The 17,320-nt window shown below is 39.7% G+C and overlaps 1 protein-coding gene across 5 annotated transcripts in view; it reads left to right on the forward strand.

The window, feature by feature from the left end:
* grik1a (glutamate receptor, ionotropic, kainate 1a) overlaps positions 1-17,320 on the forward strand; it is a 43,577-nt gene that overhangs the window by 12,357 nt on the left and 13,900 nt on the right. For 2 of the 5 annotated variants that reach the window (XM_074610618.1, XM_074610617.1), the window contains exons 2-11: positions 2,002-2,169; positions 3,702-3,959; positions 5,533-5,714; positions 7,206-7,259; positions 7,666-7,836; positions 8,197-8,340; positions 10,750-10,857; positions 11,117-11,161; positions 16,223-16,339; positions 16,685-16,888. In XM_074610618.1, coding sequence (XP_074466719.1) covers positions 2,002-2,169; positions 3,702-3,959; positions 5,533-5,714; positions 7,206-7,259; positions 7,666-7,836; positions 8,197-8,340; positions 10,750-10,857; positions 11,117-11,161; positions 16,223-16,339; positions 16,685-16,888 — 1,451 coding nt within the window. The remainder of the gene's footprint in view (positions 1-2,001; positions 2,170-3,701; positions 3,960-5,532; positions 5,715-7,205; positions 7,260-7,665; positions 7,837-8,196; positions 8,341-10,749; positions 10,858-11,116; positions 11,162-16,222; positions 16,340-16,684; positions 16,889-17,320) is intronic. The other 3 variants (XM_074610620.1, XM_074610619.1, XM_074610621.1) reach the window with 2 other exon arrangements.

Below are 17,320 nucleotides of genomic sequence, written 5' to 3' on the forward strand. Positions count from 1 at the left end.
CTGTTTTTGTGTATCCTTTCCATGTCTGGCTTCTGCGAATTGGATGAAAACCATGTTTCTACTACTACTTTCTAACAGCGCACCCTTTATAAAGGGGTTATAAGCTGTAACTGTCTTTATTAATGTTCAACAACACTTTCTTTGATAACTTTTGGTTCGCCAGCTTGTGAAAAATCCCTTTGAATGGTTAGTTTGACCACTGGTCCTCTGGAAAGACTTTTATTTTCATATTATCAACATTTAAAACTGAAAACTCGATGATTAAAAACCTTTTCAATGACTTATTAAAATTTTTAACTGCAGATGTGATGTCTTAGAAAAAGTCAGAAAACCACAAGTGTTTATTAATGGACTGCCACTATATATAACCGCATTAAATACAAAGGATATACACTATGCAATGGGATTTTTTACAACCTGAGAAACCAAAATATGTTCCTTCCTATTAATGACTTATAACGGATCTATATAAATTAATTCATAACCATTAATAAAGGCATTAGTTACTACTTATAAACCTTTTAAAAAGGGTGCTTTATTAGTAAGTGGTTCCTATATTATCAAATAAATTAACTCGTTTCCCTTCAACAGGTCACTGAGGTTCCTCTGTTGATGATTTCCTGTATTTGATCAAATAAGAGCAAATTCAGAAGTACAAGTTGTTTTTGTGTGCCCTGTTTTGAACCTGCCTTGATTTAACAACAACTTGTTGATTGGAATCAGACGTCCAATAATTGGGGGACATGATTACCAAATTCCACAAATGAAGACAGTTTCCATGTTACAAACATTCATGCAGTAGCTCTCAGAAATGTTTACAACGCTCCTCATTTCTGGTATCCATCTGCCTTTTAACACACATTGTTTTACTCTATCTAACTTCTATTTGTTCCTGTGTAACTTTATCTACTGAAACATCACACATTTATGTCCCACTCATTCATCTGTCATATAGGGATTTCACGTTTGTGGCAATTTTTCCACCGGTTAAAAAAACTTTTCAAGAAAAGATGACCCGCAATCCAAATGCAAAGCGCTTACTTTGATTTTTAACGTTGGACGGCTGTGTGTCTGGCCTCTCCGGTCGAGCTTTCGCTGCGCTGTGCATTGTGACCGCTCCGTCCTCCGCAAGCTGATTGATCATAAACGCTTATGGTTCCCTTATAGCATTGGATTTAAATCCAAATTATTGCCGAATAGGTGCTCTTTCGCTTTGACACCAAATCCTCCGCCATCATTTTGTCGGTCAACTCTCTCTCGTCCTGTGTGAGTGAAATCTGACTTCTGCTACTCTGTACTGACACTTTCGCTTTCAGTTTGTAGCGTCCGTCTTCCAACTATGTATTGTATGTATCATACTGTCATCATTCACTCATTCATATGTAACTTCAATTGACAAAATGTTTGTTGCATGAACTCTCATCCATATTACCTGCTGGTTATGGGTCCAAACTGCCTAACAGGAAGTGAGAGCTTCCAATGGGCTTTATTTATATAAGGGGGGGAGACTGCAACATTTTGAGAAGAGTACAATTGGGGGGTTTTCATTGTTTCAAAAAATTGTCTTTTTAAGTACTATATTGTTGGTATTTCTGTGTTAGGACAGTTACAATAATGATTTAGAAATTGTAAAATTTGTTGTTTTTTACTTAGAAATGTTATTTTATTGGCTTAATTGATTATGGGCTATGGGTTTTGTCTGTAGGAGGAGCTTCTTGTTCAAAAGTTAGGGGGTAGAGGTTTCTCAGAGCTGGTTCTTTTTTGTTGACTTGTGAATCTCCCTATGTTCTTTAGAAAAGTTCTATAAGTTTTTTGTTTTTGTTTCGTCTTGCTTTGTCACGTTTGTGTGGTGGGTTGTGAAAGGCTTTCATTTAACCAAAGGTAGAAGGCAGAATTTCTCAACCCACACAGGAGCACAGAATCCATCAATTTAATCTCTGTTATCACAGAGACCATTGCACTGACAGTGTCTCTGTCTTTGTCCTCCATCTCTGTGTGCAGGTGGTATTTTTGAGACCAGGGAGAGCGAGTTAGTGAGTATGGATGAGCTGGCGTTCAAGTTTGCTGTAAATAACATAAACCGCAACAAGACCCTGATGCCCAACACTACGCTCACCTACGACATTCAGAGGATCAACCTCTTCGATGGCTTTGAGGCTTCCAGGAGAGGTAGGAAATGATTATGTTAAGCTTTAGAGCTTATCTGTTATTGCTGTTAGTGATGACAAATGTGAACTCACAGAGTAGTAAAGGGATTCTTTGGTGTATTGGTTATTTTACTATTTTCCCTTCTTATCCAGAGTGGGACAAATTCATTTTTTTGCCATTTTAGTGTCTCCGCATGCAGTTTGTAGGTATGTGGAATCAATAAGATTAGCATTGCTAATAGCTTATCTTAAATGCTGGATATAGGGGATCAATAGCATCTCTCAAAGTGAAATACGCCTTTTAAGTTCTCCAAACATGAGCCCCGTTTCCATCGCAGGAACTTTCCCCCAGAAAGAACCTTTTAAAGAAGTTATTGCGTTTCGACCTCAGGTACAAGGGTCTAAATTACGTTCCGGGACATTTTCCGAAGCTTTTTTACCCCCCCAAAAGGCCCAAGTCGGGGGGTAGTACTTTCTGAAAGTACTGCAACTTTCGGGGTGGAGTTTGCAGGGATGACCATCGCTGATTGGTAAAACACACACAGTGCCGCTGCTTCAACGGCTTCAACACGTATACTACCTCACTCATAAACAAGGAACTACTCTAGTATCGATTTAGGACCATTTTAGGACGAGGGGAGAACATGTTTCTTTGTCTGAGAACATTGAAAGTAGAGGCCATAGGCTCTGTTGTCGGCTTCCCGATGCAATTAAAAACAAACGGAGAGAAAAAGAGGGAGAGATCGCAAAGGTGAACGGTAATGTTAGAGTAGACAGGCTGTGAATGACAGAAATAATAGTTATTTTCCGATGTTTCACGGCATTAACGTTCTAAAGCACAAATAAATAACCCTCAAAAACTCAACCGATGATTTACTGTGGAGACAGACACTCTTAGTTTCATTTTCCTGAGCTGCTTTTCATTCATTACATCCAACATGCATCAGTAAATACTGTGCAGCAGTAAATATCATCGCAGTGAGATAAAAACCTAATGTCTTCTTTAGATGAAACAGGCGGGCACACTGAACTACAGGCTGCAGAGTGTGTTTACCGCTGTGACCACCAGCAGCCCTCGTCCCATGTCGTTTTGTTTTCTCATACGTCAGCGGACTAATTTGCCTAATCTTCATTGTTCTTTAGACCGCTATGGAAACGCAGACAACAGTGGGCTGAAGGAAACTTTTTAGTTCCATGAAAAGAAGTTCCAGGGACTAAAAATCCTGGAACTTTTGGTGGAAAACCCGGCTATGGATGGATTTGTGTATTTATTTCGTTTCTAATTCCATAAACAAAATATGAAACCCTAACCATTGGAAAACGTGAATTAGAGCGACTGCTGATCACATGGACTGAGTTGTCTCACTTTGGGTAAGAAGGAAATAAAGCCTAGTTCAGTTCCCTTTAAAAACCCATGCTATTGTAAATTATACAAATAGCTTCTTACTTGTTTCCATAGAAAGTGAACCTGGTTTGCGATGGACTTTGGTTGAGAAACAATCTCAATAACTTGTAACAACAACCATGTGACTTTGTGTTGTTTTCTACCACCAGTGTGTGACCAGCTCGCTCTCGGGGTGGTCGCAGTGTTTGGTCCTTCTCACAGCTCCTCCGTCAGCGCTGTTCAGTCCATCTGCAACGCTCTGGAGGTCCCTCACATTCAGACCCGCTGGAAACACCCGTCAGTGGACAACAAAGACACCTTCTTCATCAACCTGTATCCCGAGTACACCGCCATCGCCAGGGCCATCCTGGACGTGGTCACTTTCTTCAAATGGCGGAAGCTGACGGTGGTTTATGAGGACAGCACGGGTAGGGCCCATCGTTTTTGTCTGTCGGATTGTAACTTTCAAAAATGATTCACGGATATACTTCAAGAAATCATTATATTCTGCCATGCATGAAAAAGGATGTAATGGAAGGTGAAGGCACCTGATTTAGTCAGCCTTTTATATGGAAATGAAAGGGAATTTGCAGAAGCAAAGTATCAGCAGAATGGAGTTGGGTGATATAAATCTGACAAAATGATTTTGACCAAATGTATTAAACTCTTTTTGCTTTCAGAAAATATTACATACAAGAGATTTGATGATGAATCAGGTAGATTCAGAGCTCATTTCACTCGGATATAACTGAACAATTCAGCTCAGAAATCTGTCGCTTCATCTGTAATATTGTGTTTAAGACTAGGAAAACACAATAGAATCACACAAAAGCACCACTTTAAATCTTGTGTTTACCAGAGATGTGTTTATAAGTCTCTTGGAAAGTCATTCAGCATGAAAAAAGCATAAGAAATGTCTAACCAACTAAAGAAATCTTAGTCAACTAAGACCAAAACAACCGATTATTCGACTAATCAACTAAGAGGGGGCAGTCCTACACCAAACAATATCTTGTCTCATATTATGATATCAATATTATGATATATCACCCAGCTCTACCTGAAAAAAAACACCTTTTTCCTGAATATCTACAATAATAACAGACTGAAGACTGCATTTTGATAATGATTTTATTTCTCACTGCATTACTGGATATCAACTATAACATTGTGTGACATTTGAAGTGAAGAATGGAGAGGGATAAGAGGTCAAAAGCACTGGCTTGTGTTTTCTGGACCTAACACTATATTCATATGTCAAGGTTATAATTACTCACAAAATGCAATTCCACCGTCTACCGCGGTCACCTTCCTCGTGCTGGCTATAGTGAACTCAATCTGTGACAGGGCACCAGTGCCTCATATCAAACAGCTGCCAGTACTGCTGCCCTCTGCCTTCACGCTACAGAGAGCCAAACCACAACACCAATGGCCTCAAATCCAGCGGTGTCTAATATAGAGTCAGGCTCTGCCCACGACCCCGAGAATATGAACTGCCGCTGTTGAAATGTCATAGTTTATAGATTTTTTTTTTTTTACCTTTTATTTTCGATCAGAAATTCATTTTCCTGAAATGTCATGCGGACACATATCTGCGTAATTACACTCTGCTGTTCACACACACACACACACACGCACACACACACACACGCACGCACGCACACACACACACACACACACACACACACACACACACACACGATACAGGAATGTGGGGTGTGTGCACAGGCTATAGAACACAGGTGTGTGTTTGCCTTTGAAGTGTTTGAAAAGAAAGAAGAAGGATCTGAGAAGAAGATACAAGATGTTAAGCAATACGTTCGGCAACAGGGTGATACAGTGAAAAGGGATCACATCCCTCAATTGAAGGATAGGGGTCCAAGTTCCCATGACAACATGCAAGTGTCCTTGACCCTGACCTATGACCTTCCTGCAGTGGAGTAGGGAAAACAAATGTTTAAGAGGGGGATAAATGAAACGTCTATTTGCTGTTTTTTGTAGGTCTGATGCGGATGCAGGAGTTGATCAAGGCTCCGGCAAAGTACAACCTGAAGATCAAGATCCGCCAGCTGACCCCGGGCAACCAAGACGCCCGACCGCTGCTTAAAGAACTAAAGAAAGACAAGGAGTTTTTTATTCTCTTTGACTGCTCCTATCGCATGGCTGCGGAGCTCCTCAAGCAGGTTTGTATAAATGTCTTTACATTAGTTTGTTCTACAGATTTTACGACACATTTATGTGTCCTTTGTGGGCAACATCTTATTACCTTGTTTACTAAGGCGTACATTTGAATGATTATATCCATTAAAGGATATGATAATGAAAAGGATGAAATAGCACTTCCCTTATCATAGTCAGAATTTTAAATGGTCTAACACTTATTTCCGCCTCACATGGATTTGTTACTATTTAGCCAATTTAACACAGATGGAGAAGTTTGCTAGCTGATGATTTATGAAATTAACAGACATGCTGACAGACATATTTGTGTGTGCATCTGTTCCAACTTGCCTGATGGACCGAACAGTGAAACGTCTTGTATCCAGTTCTGTAGTCCTAATACTTAGCACATATTTCTACATTTCAAATCTTCGTTCATGTTGTTTTTATCTATATTGCCAATTATTAACAATTTCAGAGAACAAAAGGGATTGTTCAGGTGTTTTGATGTTGGATTGTATGAGGTACTTATCCATAGTCCGTGCATTACCTACAGTAGATGATAGTAGGCGCGCCCCCAATTTGGAGAAACCGACAGGAGTACTGGCATGGAACCAAAGCGATGTACCGCTGTGGGTGTGGCCCACAGCAAAACATATTTTCAGCCCCCCAAAATAAAGGCTCACCTAAACAAATCAGGTTCAGTTGAAGTGTACGCTATATATAGAATATTTTCACTGCTTTACCTTGCCATCTATCATTCTGATAGGAGCTGAAGCCGTTGTATCCATCTGAGCCAAAGCCACCAGACTCCATTGAAAATAACCTGTAATTTTACCTCGCAGGAGATGGGGATTGCATGGTCTGCCGCTGCTTCGAAAGGTTAGTTTGTTTTTGCTATTGTGTGACTTTGGTGAAACTGAACTAACCAAAGTCACACAATAACACAAACAAAGTAACCAATCGAGGCAGCGGTAGACCAGCAACCGCCGTCTTCTACAAGGTAAATTTACTGTTTTTGTCAATGGAATCTGGTTGCTTTGACGAGAGCATAGATAACAGCTTCAGCTCCACATCGTAAACATAGACTGTATAGCTGTCTCACAGCAAGGTAAACCGGTGAAAATATTCTAAATATAGCTTACAAACTGATACATACAGTAGCTTTACATTGCAGTCCTGTCTGTTTCTCCAAACTGGGGGCCTGTCGACCGTCATCTACTGGTAATACACTAAGTACCTCATACAAAGGTGTAGTGAAATTCATGAACATGTTTTGTTCTTATTTATGTATAGTGCCACCCTGTTTTGAATGTCATAAAATCAAATAAACCTAAACAAATATATTAGTAGCATATTTAATGCACCAAGCAAAAGCGAAATGACCAGCCAAATTACTTTTTTATTGAAGATGTGACACTAGTCAGTTGTAGCACTGGAGAACTCAAATATGAAATAAGCAACATGGCCTGGCGTTTTCTTTTATTACTTTATTTCTTCTTGTCACTTTGCAGCTCTCATCAATGGGAATGATGACCGAGTACTACCATTTCTTCTTCACGACTTTGGTGAGTTAGAAAACTGTACTAATAAAGTTGTTTTACGGCAGACAAAGTAAAACCAAGCTCATCTTTTGTGTGGTAATTTGGCCTTGAACTGGCTTTGTAAATTTACTGGGAATGTTTATTTTATTTATTTAACCTTTATTCTTCCAGGATAGTCCCATTTAGATTTAAAATCTCATTTCGGAAGGAGTCCTTGCCAAGACAGCAGCATAAAAGTTTCACACATAAAAGCACAAATAACAGACTTTAACATAAAGTAAAAAAATTTTGCTGCGGCTCACCAATTCCCAGTAAAACGCTGACAGGGTTGCACCCTGAACTAGAGCTTAAGTCTATCCTTTTGCTCTCCATCGCACACACATAAACACAACACATCCTTCTTTCCCTCTGGCTCCTTTCTCCCTTGCAGGATTTGTTTGCCTTGGATTTGGAGCCGTACCGCTACAGCGGGGTCAACATGACGGGCTTCAGACTGCTGAATGTTGATGACCCGTGGGTAGCCGCCACCATGGACAAGTGGGCCATGGAAAGACAGCAGGGTCCCAAACAAGAGAGTGGCCTGATGGACGGAATCATGACTGTAAGCTCAATACTCTTGCTTTCAGGACACTAACAATACAATCACCTGCTCTGCTGAAAGCCAATGATGCACATTTGTATGCTGCGTGCACATTTGCAAACACCTGCTAACCTGTAACTCTTTGCAGGAGTTGTCTTTCAGCATGATAAAAATGTTAGAGCTGTAATCCTCAGTTATATTTATTCCATTTATTCCTGTTTACTTCTCTAATTTGCCTGGAGTAAATTTTCATCTTCAAGTCATGCTCTCTCATTTTTTTTTACTGTAATTCAGCTTTTCAGACATTTAGTTGTGTACTGCACATGGGCTTATAAGTACAGAGTGAGAAAACACATCTTCCTCTCTCTGCCTCCTCCGCAGACAGACGCAGCCTTGATGTATGATGCAGTGTTCATGGTTGCCGTTGCGTCGCAGCGAGCCACTCAGATGACCGTCAGCTCCCTGCAGTGTCACCGCCACAAACCCTGGCGCTTCGGACCGCGCTTCATGAACCTCTTCAAAGAGGTCGGTGTCAGATAAGGCCTCGGATCACAGAGACCTAGAAAACCTGTTACATCAGCAGCATGACTTAAGAAACCCCTGTTGCTTTTTAGCTTGACCGCCATGCATTTTAAATATGTTTCAGTGTTTTGAAAGGGCTTGGTGAGCACAAGATCCTTCAAATTTCCCACGTAATGCCTCTGTTGCAAGCATGAAACGCACCAAAAGCGGATGTCAGATCATTTTATGTGTGATACGATCCTTCATAGGTCCCTTCTGATAGGCCATGCTTTGCTTCTCAAAGTACACAACATGAAAATATACGGTATTTATGTACTTAAAAGTTGAAAGCGTGTGGTTTGGCCTGACTGTCAGGCTGGATGCCTACAGACAGAAATGAGGCCTTTGATGCGTGAGTGTTTTCATCTCTCTTAAGATAAATCTTAAATCCAACAGAGGGCCGTTGCCCGCTATTCTCATTCAATCCCCTCACTCATATTTTCCTCTTCATGCCTCCCATCCTCCTCTCTCTCTCTCTTTCTCTCTCTTTGCATCTCAGTGTCTCTCTCCTCATCAGCTTTTCATTTTGTTTGCCACTGCCCATCCTTTGAAGCATCTGTCCTCCCGTGCTATTCATCACTAGATAAGAGCTTTTTTTATTGCAAGAACCAGTAATGTGTCTCACACAGCACTCAATTAAAAACCATTTCTGACAAGAGAGTGCAAAATATGAGGCCACAGCTTTCATTTCAATGGTTTGAAATTAAATCCTGGGCACCATAACCTGTGTGTTTTCTCTCTCCCTTCTGGCTATTGTAGTGCACAATAGTGCAGCGTGTTTTCTGTGGACAAAATTAACTGAACTCTGTTTGTAATGTGTGGACACACTTTTGTTATTCAATGCACATCATTTCATGACAGAAAAGAGGGTAATATCATGGATCTTAAATGTTGACTTCTTGTTGACACGTTCATGTCTACAACTGCACAAAAAGATGTTTCTCAGATTCAGTTCATGTGTTTTTGCGGGTAATTTTAAAAAGTATTTTTTCATTGATATTTCTTATTTAACCTTATAATGTCTTTACTGCAAGACATATTTCTTCACTAAGAAAATTAAGCAGGAAGACATATCAATTTCCTGTCATGAGGAACTCTGCTTACTCCTAGCTGTCTAAAATTTCTGAGCGGCACAGAGAAAAGATCTATTAAAGGTGCAGTGCGTAGGATCTGGTGGTAGAACTATGGTGGCCGACGTGAACACGTAAATGTCCCTCTCTAGAGCCAGTTGTTGTAAGAGTAGAGTGCTTAGAATGTGTGTGTGTACGTGGGAAGAGAGTGGCAAAGCAAGAGAGAGAGAGAGAGCGGCGGTAACAGGAGCAAGTAACGTTATCGCCTCCGGCCCAAGCAGGGAAAGTTAATGGTGCTTGGTTTGTCCGTTTTGGGCTACTATAGAAACATAGCTTACTCCGTGAAGAGGACCCGCTCCCTATGTTGATATAAACGAAAAACACAACAATTCATATTTTCAGGTGATTATACACTAAAGAAAACACACTTATTAATATTATATTCCATTTATGCCAATAGATCCCCATAATTGTTAAACACTGTTCTTTTAATGTCTCAATTTCCATATAGGAAATAAAACCTGATAGCCTTTGTGCTACGTCCATAACTGTGTAATACCCTCAATTTTAGCATTTTAACACATAATAATTTGGATAAATTGTCAGTGGCTTGGTGTAACATGGCACTACTCATGTTTTAAGTACATGTTCAGGTGTACCTCACTTGCTCTCTCTCTCTCAGTATTTAGCAAAAGAAGAAAATAATCAGTTTTTGATTCACATTCTGTATGTCTAAAGTATAAGAATTCATCCAAAATTAGCCAATATATGCAGCATACAATAACTTAATAAATAATAATATGTGTTACATGAAACAATAATGTTAAATCAAGTTGTACAGGATATGAAATCACGTGCTTGAAATGAACAGGTCTACAGACAGACAGGCACATTTAGAGAACATATGTAGATGACTTGTAATGTACAGATGTGACTGTCCACAGGGAAAAACTAGTAATTACTATGTACAAGATGCATGCATGCTAATATGCATACCAGCTCAATTTGAATATCCCTACTGTAAAGATAGTATGAATATGCATCTAAATGTAGTTATTATTGCTATCATGAACATAAACCTTCATGCATATTGAGATTGTACTACAGAAACAACCTGTAGATATCTTCCAGCCTCCACCTGATGTCTTCCAGCCATCTGTCAGCACTGACTTCATCTCTCTGCCTCCATCCCCTTCACTTTTCCTCCTGGGAGCCTGCTGCAGAGCTTCAATAAGGCGCCGCACTCAGACGGCATTTGAGACTATCTCCCACTTCTCTCTCCCTCTGCGTCTTTTCTCTGTAGGCACAGTGGGACGGACTGACAGGGCACATTGTTCTTAATAAGACAGATGGCCTGAGGAGAGACTTTGATTTGGACATCATCAGCCTCAAAGAGGACGGCACCTCCAGGGTGAGCACAGGGGCCTGAAACAGCCAATTACACCACTCTCATGCCGCTTCCACCCTGGCTGATTCATTCCATTAAGGCGTGTGTGAGTGTGTATGTATGAAAGAGAGAGAGAGGTGCTGTAGAGATTTTGTTTCCCATGATCCATCCGAACATTTATTATTTGGTTTAGATTTGTCCGGTCATGAATATTAATACCGCTGCAACAACTGATTATTTCTTTACACACTGTCTGTGCTTCACGTTGTCACATTTTCTAAAGGGTGTTGTGGAGGCCGGAAGTCGCCTCACGAAGAGGTGGATCAAGGTTTGTGCCACTGCCATGTTCGGTCCAAGCCATTGTTGTCCGCCTCCCACTTTCTCCCCTCTTTTACTCACTCTGTATGCCACACACCTCCCTGCTCCTTGCCTTGTCAACCTTGTTTCTCTTCACTGATTTTGTGTACAGCAATGCCATGTATTTGACATTTCAGTTTTCCCCGTGTTTGGGTCCAGGCATTGCTCTGACACTTGTCAAAACTATATCAGCAGTGGTAGAAAAAAAAGTATTATATCCCTTTGTTTATGTAGACATAACAATACCTCTATAAAAAGTAAGAAGTCCTCCAATTTCACTTGATGCAATGTCATTCCACAGCTGGTGGCTGTGAGTAATAAGATAGAAACAAGGGAATTCATCATACCGTTCCAGTTTTTGCAGAGACTTGTCAGTCCACTACTTGTAATGTGCTTCACTAATAGACTGCGTTCACACTAGTATTTAATTGCAGCCAAGAGGGATCCAGTTAGCGGAGGAGAAGACAGCTTAAGTCGAGGATTGAGATTTGCTGCAAGAGGAGCAGATCCCTTTGTTGGCCTTCGAACTGACACATGAACCAGTGCACAGTTTAAATGCTCACTACAGTGTGATTTTTAACAATCCTTGTTTTTAATAAATCATTCGATGTCAAATTAAGTTAAATCTAAGGCTGTCCTCGACCAAAGAAATTCTTAGTTGACTAACACTCATACGAATTTGCCGACTAATCTATTAGTTGATTTAATCGACAGATCTGGGAGTTTCTCCACAAAAGAATCACACAAAAGCACCACTTTAAATTTTGGAAATAAGTAATTCAGCATGAAAAAAAGCATAAAAAAATTACTAATCGACTAAAGAAATCATAAGGTGCTTTCACAAACCAACATTTAGTCTGTTTTAATCATACTCTGGTGCGGTTCGTTTGTGCAGTTGTGAACGCAGTAATCGTACTCCAAAACAACCACCTCTCGCAAGCGGTCTCGGACTGTTTCCAAGCGAGCCAAAGGAGATGGACACAGGTACAGTAAATGGCAGGTTAACATGAGTGTGGGAGGACTGACCTGGACTTCTGCAGAAGTCCGATGTTTGCTTAACACCTGGGCCCAAGAAAACATACAGAATATGCTAAATAAAGTCCACAAAAATAGTGGTGTTATAAAGTAAACTTGAGGAGAATGGATTCATGCGCACAGTAGATCAGTGCCGAGTCAAAGTGAAAACAAAGAGAAAGTCCGCAATTCCCTGCACAGGAGTGGCAGCACACCAGACCAAAAATATTTTTTTATTTGGTCCACTTTAATTCGTGCACTATGAAACTGAACCAGACTAAATAGAAAACGAACCAAAAGTATCAATTTCACTCTGTTTTGGACTAGCCAAATGGACTATGGCTTGTAAAAGTGCCCTTAGTCCAAAACGACCAATTAGTCGACTCATCGACGAAGAGGGGCAGCCCTAGTTAAATCTATCATTAGCTTTGTTCTTAACTTTGTCTTAATTTAGTCTCACAAAATATACTGTAAATACTAAAGTGCAATTTAAATATTCTTTACTGTACTACCTCTGCTTATCACCTTGAAGTATTTGAGTGAAAGAAGGGCTGATGAATTAATTCATCCCCTCCATCTCATAGTTTACTGTCAGAAGTTGGCAAAGTTCTTCCTCTCCGTCTGTCTCGGTTGTCAGACAGGTATGCAGGCAGGCAGCAGCTGTCAAGGTGCAGAAGCAGTGATTTATAACGTAATTTTAATTCCATTCAGTACTTTTAGCCCTCAGAAGCCTCCCCTCAGAGGAAATACCACAACATGGTAAGCACATCGCATAAAACGCTTGACTTTATGGTCATGAAATATGAATTATCAGTCCGTTGCAGTCGTGTTAGTGTAAAATACACTCTGAAGAGGATGATGGGACTAAACAAAGTGAGTCTCTGAGGAAATAAAGTATTTTCTCTTAAAGTTTTCTGGAAATAAGCTTTCTTGGCCTGGCTTAGTATGTCTCCGGCTCTGTGGTAACGATTTTCCAGTCTGATTTGGTTCTGGATGGAGATGAGCTTTAGGATTCATAGATAACATTTTACTTCCAGCGTATGAGAGAGAATTCCTGTCAGTTTTTATAGCACACTTTGTTGTTGGGAGCTGCTCTGGTACGCATGATAAATTTGCAAGGCTATACACAGTAAATCCTCGACTAAGGGGTTTAAAAAGATGATGACTGTATGCCGTGCAGTCGTCCTAGGCTATATTTTAGCATTGATTTCATTGGCTTGGTCACATTACTTTATTACTTAAACTTCAAACTGACTAATCATGCAGCTGATTATTTCATAGAGGATGATATTAACCAAAATAACGCAGTTCTACAACATACAAAACGAGCTGGATTGTGTGAAACGGCACAATCTGAGACCAAAAATATTGTTCTCCCTCTGTCCATTTATCTTTGAGATTGAGGACAATACAATTAATTAAATCCAACCCCATTCCCTGTGTTCCTCATATGCGGTGTGTCCAGAGATAAGGCAGATTTATGGACTCCCGCACAGAGTGGACCCCTTGCGAAAGTGCCACAGTGGAGATATAGAGTGCTTTTAGCAAGGTTATAAGTGAGCGCACTTTCTGTCTGTCTCACTGAGTGAACAGAATAAGATAGAACGTAATGGGGAGTGAAAAGCGTGTTATCTTTTCCAATAGGTAATCCCACATAGGCCCTTTTGTGCAAAATAAATTGTGAAAAGTAAGACTGTACCGTCTGTAGTGCTCAGTTTAATAAGAGGTACTGATGCGTTCACTACTACTCATCCTCTTATACAGCGAATGCCATTGTTTCTGACTAAAAGTACCCAAAATCATTACTTTTTGCTCGAAGACTGAATAGCACAAGGAGGTAAGCTTTAGTTCTATTAACAATGAAGCTTGATAATTTAATGCACTTAACTTTATTGCATCAATGTCATGAGCCCCCTTGACCTTTGCTCAGCTCTTAACCAGTGATGGGATTTGAAAGGGTCAAAATCCAGCTGCCAGACGCCGGTTCTAATCTGATAACTGTCTGGATTATACCGCCTGGTCCGATGAACCGGACACCCTCATTCACAGCTACTGTGACAGTATGGAGGGAAAACACCATGTCGTTCTCCACCGACCCTGTCTGATCCGGCCCTTCTTCATTCATGCTGTCCCTGCTGGTGTGATTTCCAATTCCTCACCATCATATTCGAGTAGGGATTATTTTCGTTATTGATTGCTCTGTGGATTATTTTCTTAATCATTTGGTTTATAAAATGTCAGGAAAAAACTAAATATTGAAAAAATAATTTCCTAAAGCCCAATGTGATGCCATCAAATGTCTTGTTTTGTCTGACCAAAATTCAAAAACCTAAAGATATTCAGTTTATTATCACATAAGTGAGAAGTCAGCAAATCCTGATAACTGGAACCTGGAAAAAAAATAACTAAAACGATTAATTTGATTATTTAAATAGTTGCATATTGTCGATCGACTTATCGTCTTATTGTTTCAGCTCTATTGTCAAGCAATGTATTCTACAACATTTTGTAGGATATCTTACGAAAACATTATTCGTCTTTTTTCGTTCGGTTTCCTAAGAAATTCCAGCAATACCTGTAAATTTCTGCACGTTACATGCATACAGTCCATTCAAAATAAACTTCCGTCTTCACAGGAAAAAACTTCCTGAGGTTTATGCAACAAAATTAATTAGTTAGGTTTAGGAAAAGATCGTGGTTTGGCTTACAATAACTCCGGAAGTGGCTTAACTTAAGTACTTAATTTACGTGACGAATAAATCAACGTTGATTTCTGTTTTCACACGGCAACCAACGTCGGTCTCCTGGGTAAAAGTCTGGTGTTTATTTGACCCACCCGTCCAACCCGACCTTCTCCCTATGCGGCATTCACTGCTATTTATATATCCTGGTTCACGATTATTTACACACAAATTGATTTTGTGGGATATATACAAATTACGGTGCATTGCTTTTTGTAGGTATAGCTACAAACAGTCTATGACACCAGCTTGCATCAAGTTATGGATTTTGCGATATACCAGTATTGACAATAATCATGATATTATAAAAATATTGATATACATTATATTAAATACATAATATGATAATAATACACATATGATAATATTGGGTAAATAATCCAGCACTTCTTAAATGATTACAAACTCTCTCTGCACCTACTTACACTTGCATTTTGAGTGTAATTCATTTGCCAAAAAAGAGACGCACAATAAACAAAGTTAAAGATGAATTTGACTGACTGCATTACTATAATATTCTTTTTATATATATATATATAGATATCGCAATAATATCGTTATCATGAATTTTTTGGGTTGTGGAAATCTGATATTGTGAAAGCCCTACTTCAAGTAATAATATGCACAAAAGTAGGTTATCTAACAGTTATTGTAATTAACACTATTTTTGTTATATGTGTATTTTTCAGATTCAGACACAATGAAATATACAGTAAATGCTTACAGATATCCATGCCAATCCAAAGCAATAATTCATCATAAAGAAATTGCTGTTCTCACAGCAGGAATGATACTGGTTTACTCCAGAATAGCTGTAAACTTTTGTCCTGACTCACACAATCAGCAGCTGCCTTTGGAGCAAACTACGTCCTCATTTTTCATATTCACTGTACATAAAATGGAGTTTTCAGCACATTGCCCAGAATCATCAGAGCAGAACTGGGCAAAGGGAAATGTTGTAGGATGGTGAAAGGAGCAGAAGGTTGAAAATGAGCCAGGTCTTATAACTTCTTTTTCACATTTCTGTTCGACGAATCAGAAAATATTATAAATATGCAGTTTATCAGAGCAGTTTAGTTTCCTGTTGAGACTTATAGAGACTAAATCGGACTATTTTTGGTGTCAGAGATAATAAGATAATCTTTCCTTTAACAGTGATCCAAACACAGCCTATTCAAAGTTTTAACAAAAGTAAATATCTATACACTTCAGTTTTGTCTCCCATAGTAAAGACATTGTGGCTCAATAATAATCTAAAGCCCTGTTTGTCTTTCCAGATTGCTGTATGGAACTCGTACAGGGGGATGAACCTGACGGAGATGTCCAGCCGAGACAAGAATAACAATGTGACGGACTCTCTGGCTAACAGGACTCTTATTGTCACCACGATACTGGTGAGGAGGAAGGTTAAACAGAGGACAGCGTAGGGACGAGGGAGAAGGAGGGGACTGCATTGTGGGGTGTGTAGAGCGCAGATAGGGGAACAACAGAGGGAAATACAATGAGAAGGGAAATGGTGGGAAGGAGGGGTGTTAAGGAGAAGAACTGGATAGTTTCAATCTGTATTTTTCACAATTTTGTCCAATTATGCACACAGGCCATACACAGAGAAAAGGTAGCATAGAAGAAAATATATTGAAATGGAAATATACATAAGGATTAACGGATTTAAGGACTGAATCAGAATAAGGAATGTGCTGTGAAAACGGTGAAATGCAGAGTTTTCTCTTGCTGCACAGGAAAATCCATATGTGATGCACAGAAAGTCAGAGCAGGAGCTGATTGGGAATGATCGTTTCGAGGGTTACTGTCTGGACCTTTTGAAAGAGCTCTCCAACATTTTGGGTTTCACGTATGAAGTCAGACTGGTGGCTGATGGGAAATACGGCGCCCAGAATGACAAGGGAGAGTGGAGCGGGATGGTGCGGGAGCTGATTGACCACGTGAGTTAACAGCAGGTCACACCACAGGGGTTTCCTATTCACAGGTATGATAGTTAGCCAGGAGGTATATTGGGTTAATGAGCGACAACCCTAGCTTTTTGGTTTCATGGATATGGCCGCCATGATCATTTTCTCTCAGTGGTAGAATAAGTATTCAGGTCTTTTACAATACCTCAATGTAAAAGTACAGAAGAAATATCAGCAAAATGTAGCCCACTAAAAAGTACTCACTCTCAAGAAAAATGTCCCATGTAACTTATATATTTTTATATATTACATTACTAGATTAATACTGTCATAATTGGTCGAAGTGGAGCTAGTTTTAACTACAGGTAATCTAGTGGTTCCCAACGAGGGGTCCTAAAATAAATCTGAGGGGTTGTGAGAAGATTATCATGGGGTAATTTCTGTCGCACAAATCTGCATTAATTT

Source organism: Sebastes fasciatus, chromosome 16 (genome assembly GCF_043250625.1).
Source record: "Sebastes fasciatus isolate fSebFas1 chromosome 16, fSebFas1.pri, whole genome shotgun sequence".
Lineage (NCBI taxonomy): Eukaryota > Metazoa > Chordata > Actinopteri > Perciformes > Sebastidae > Sebastes > Sebastes fasciatus.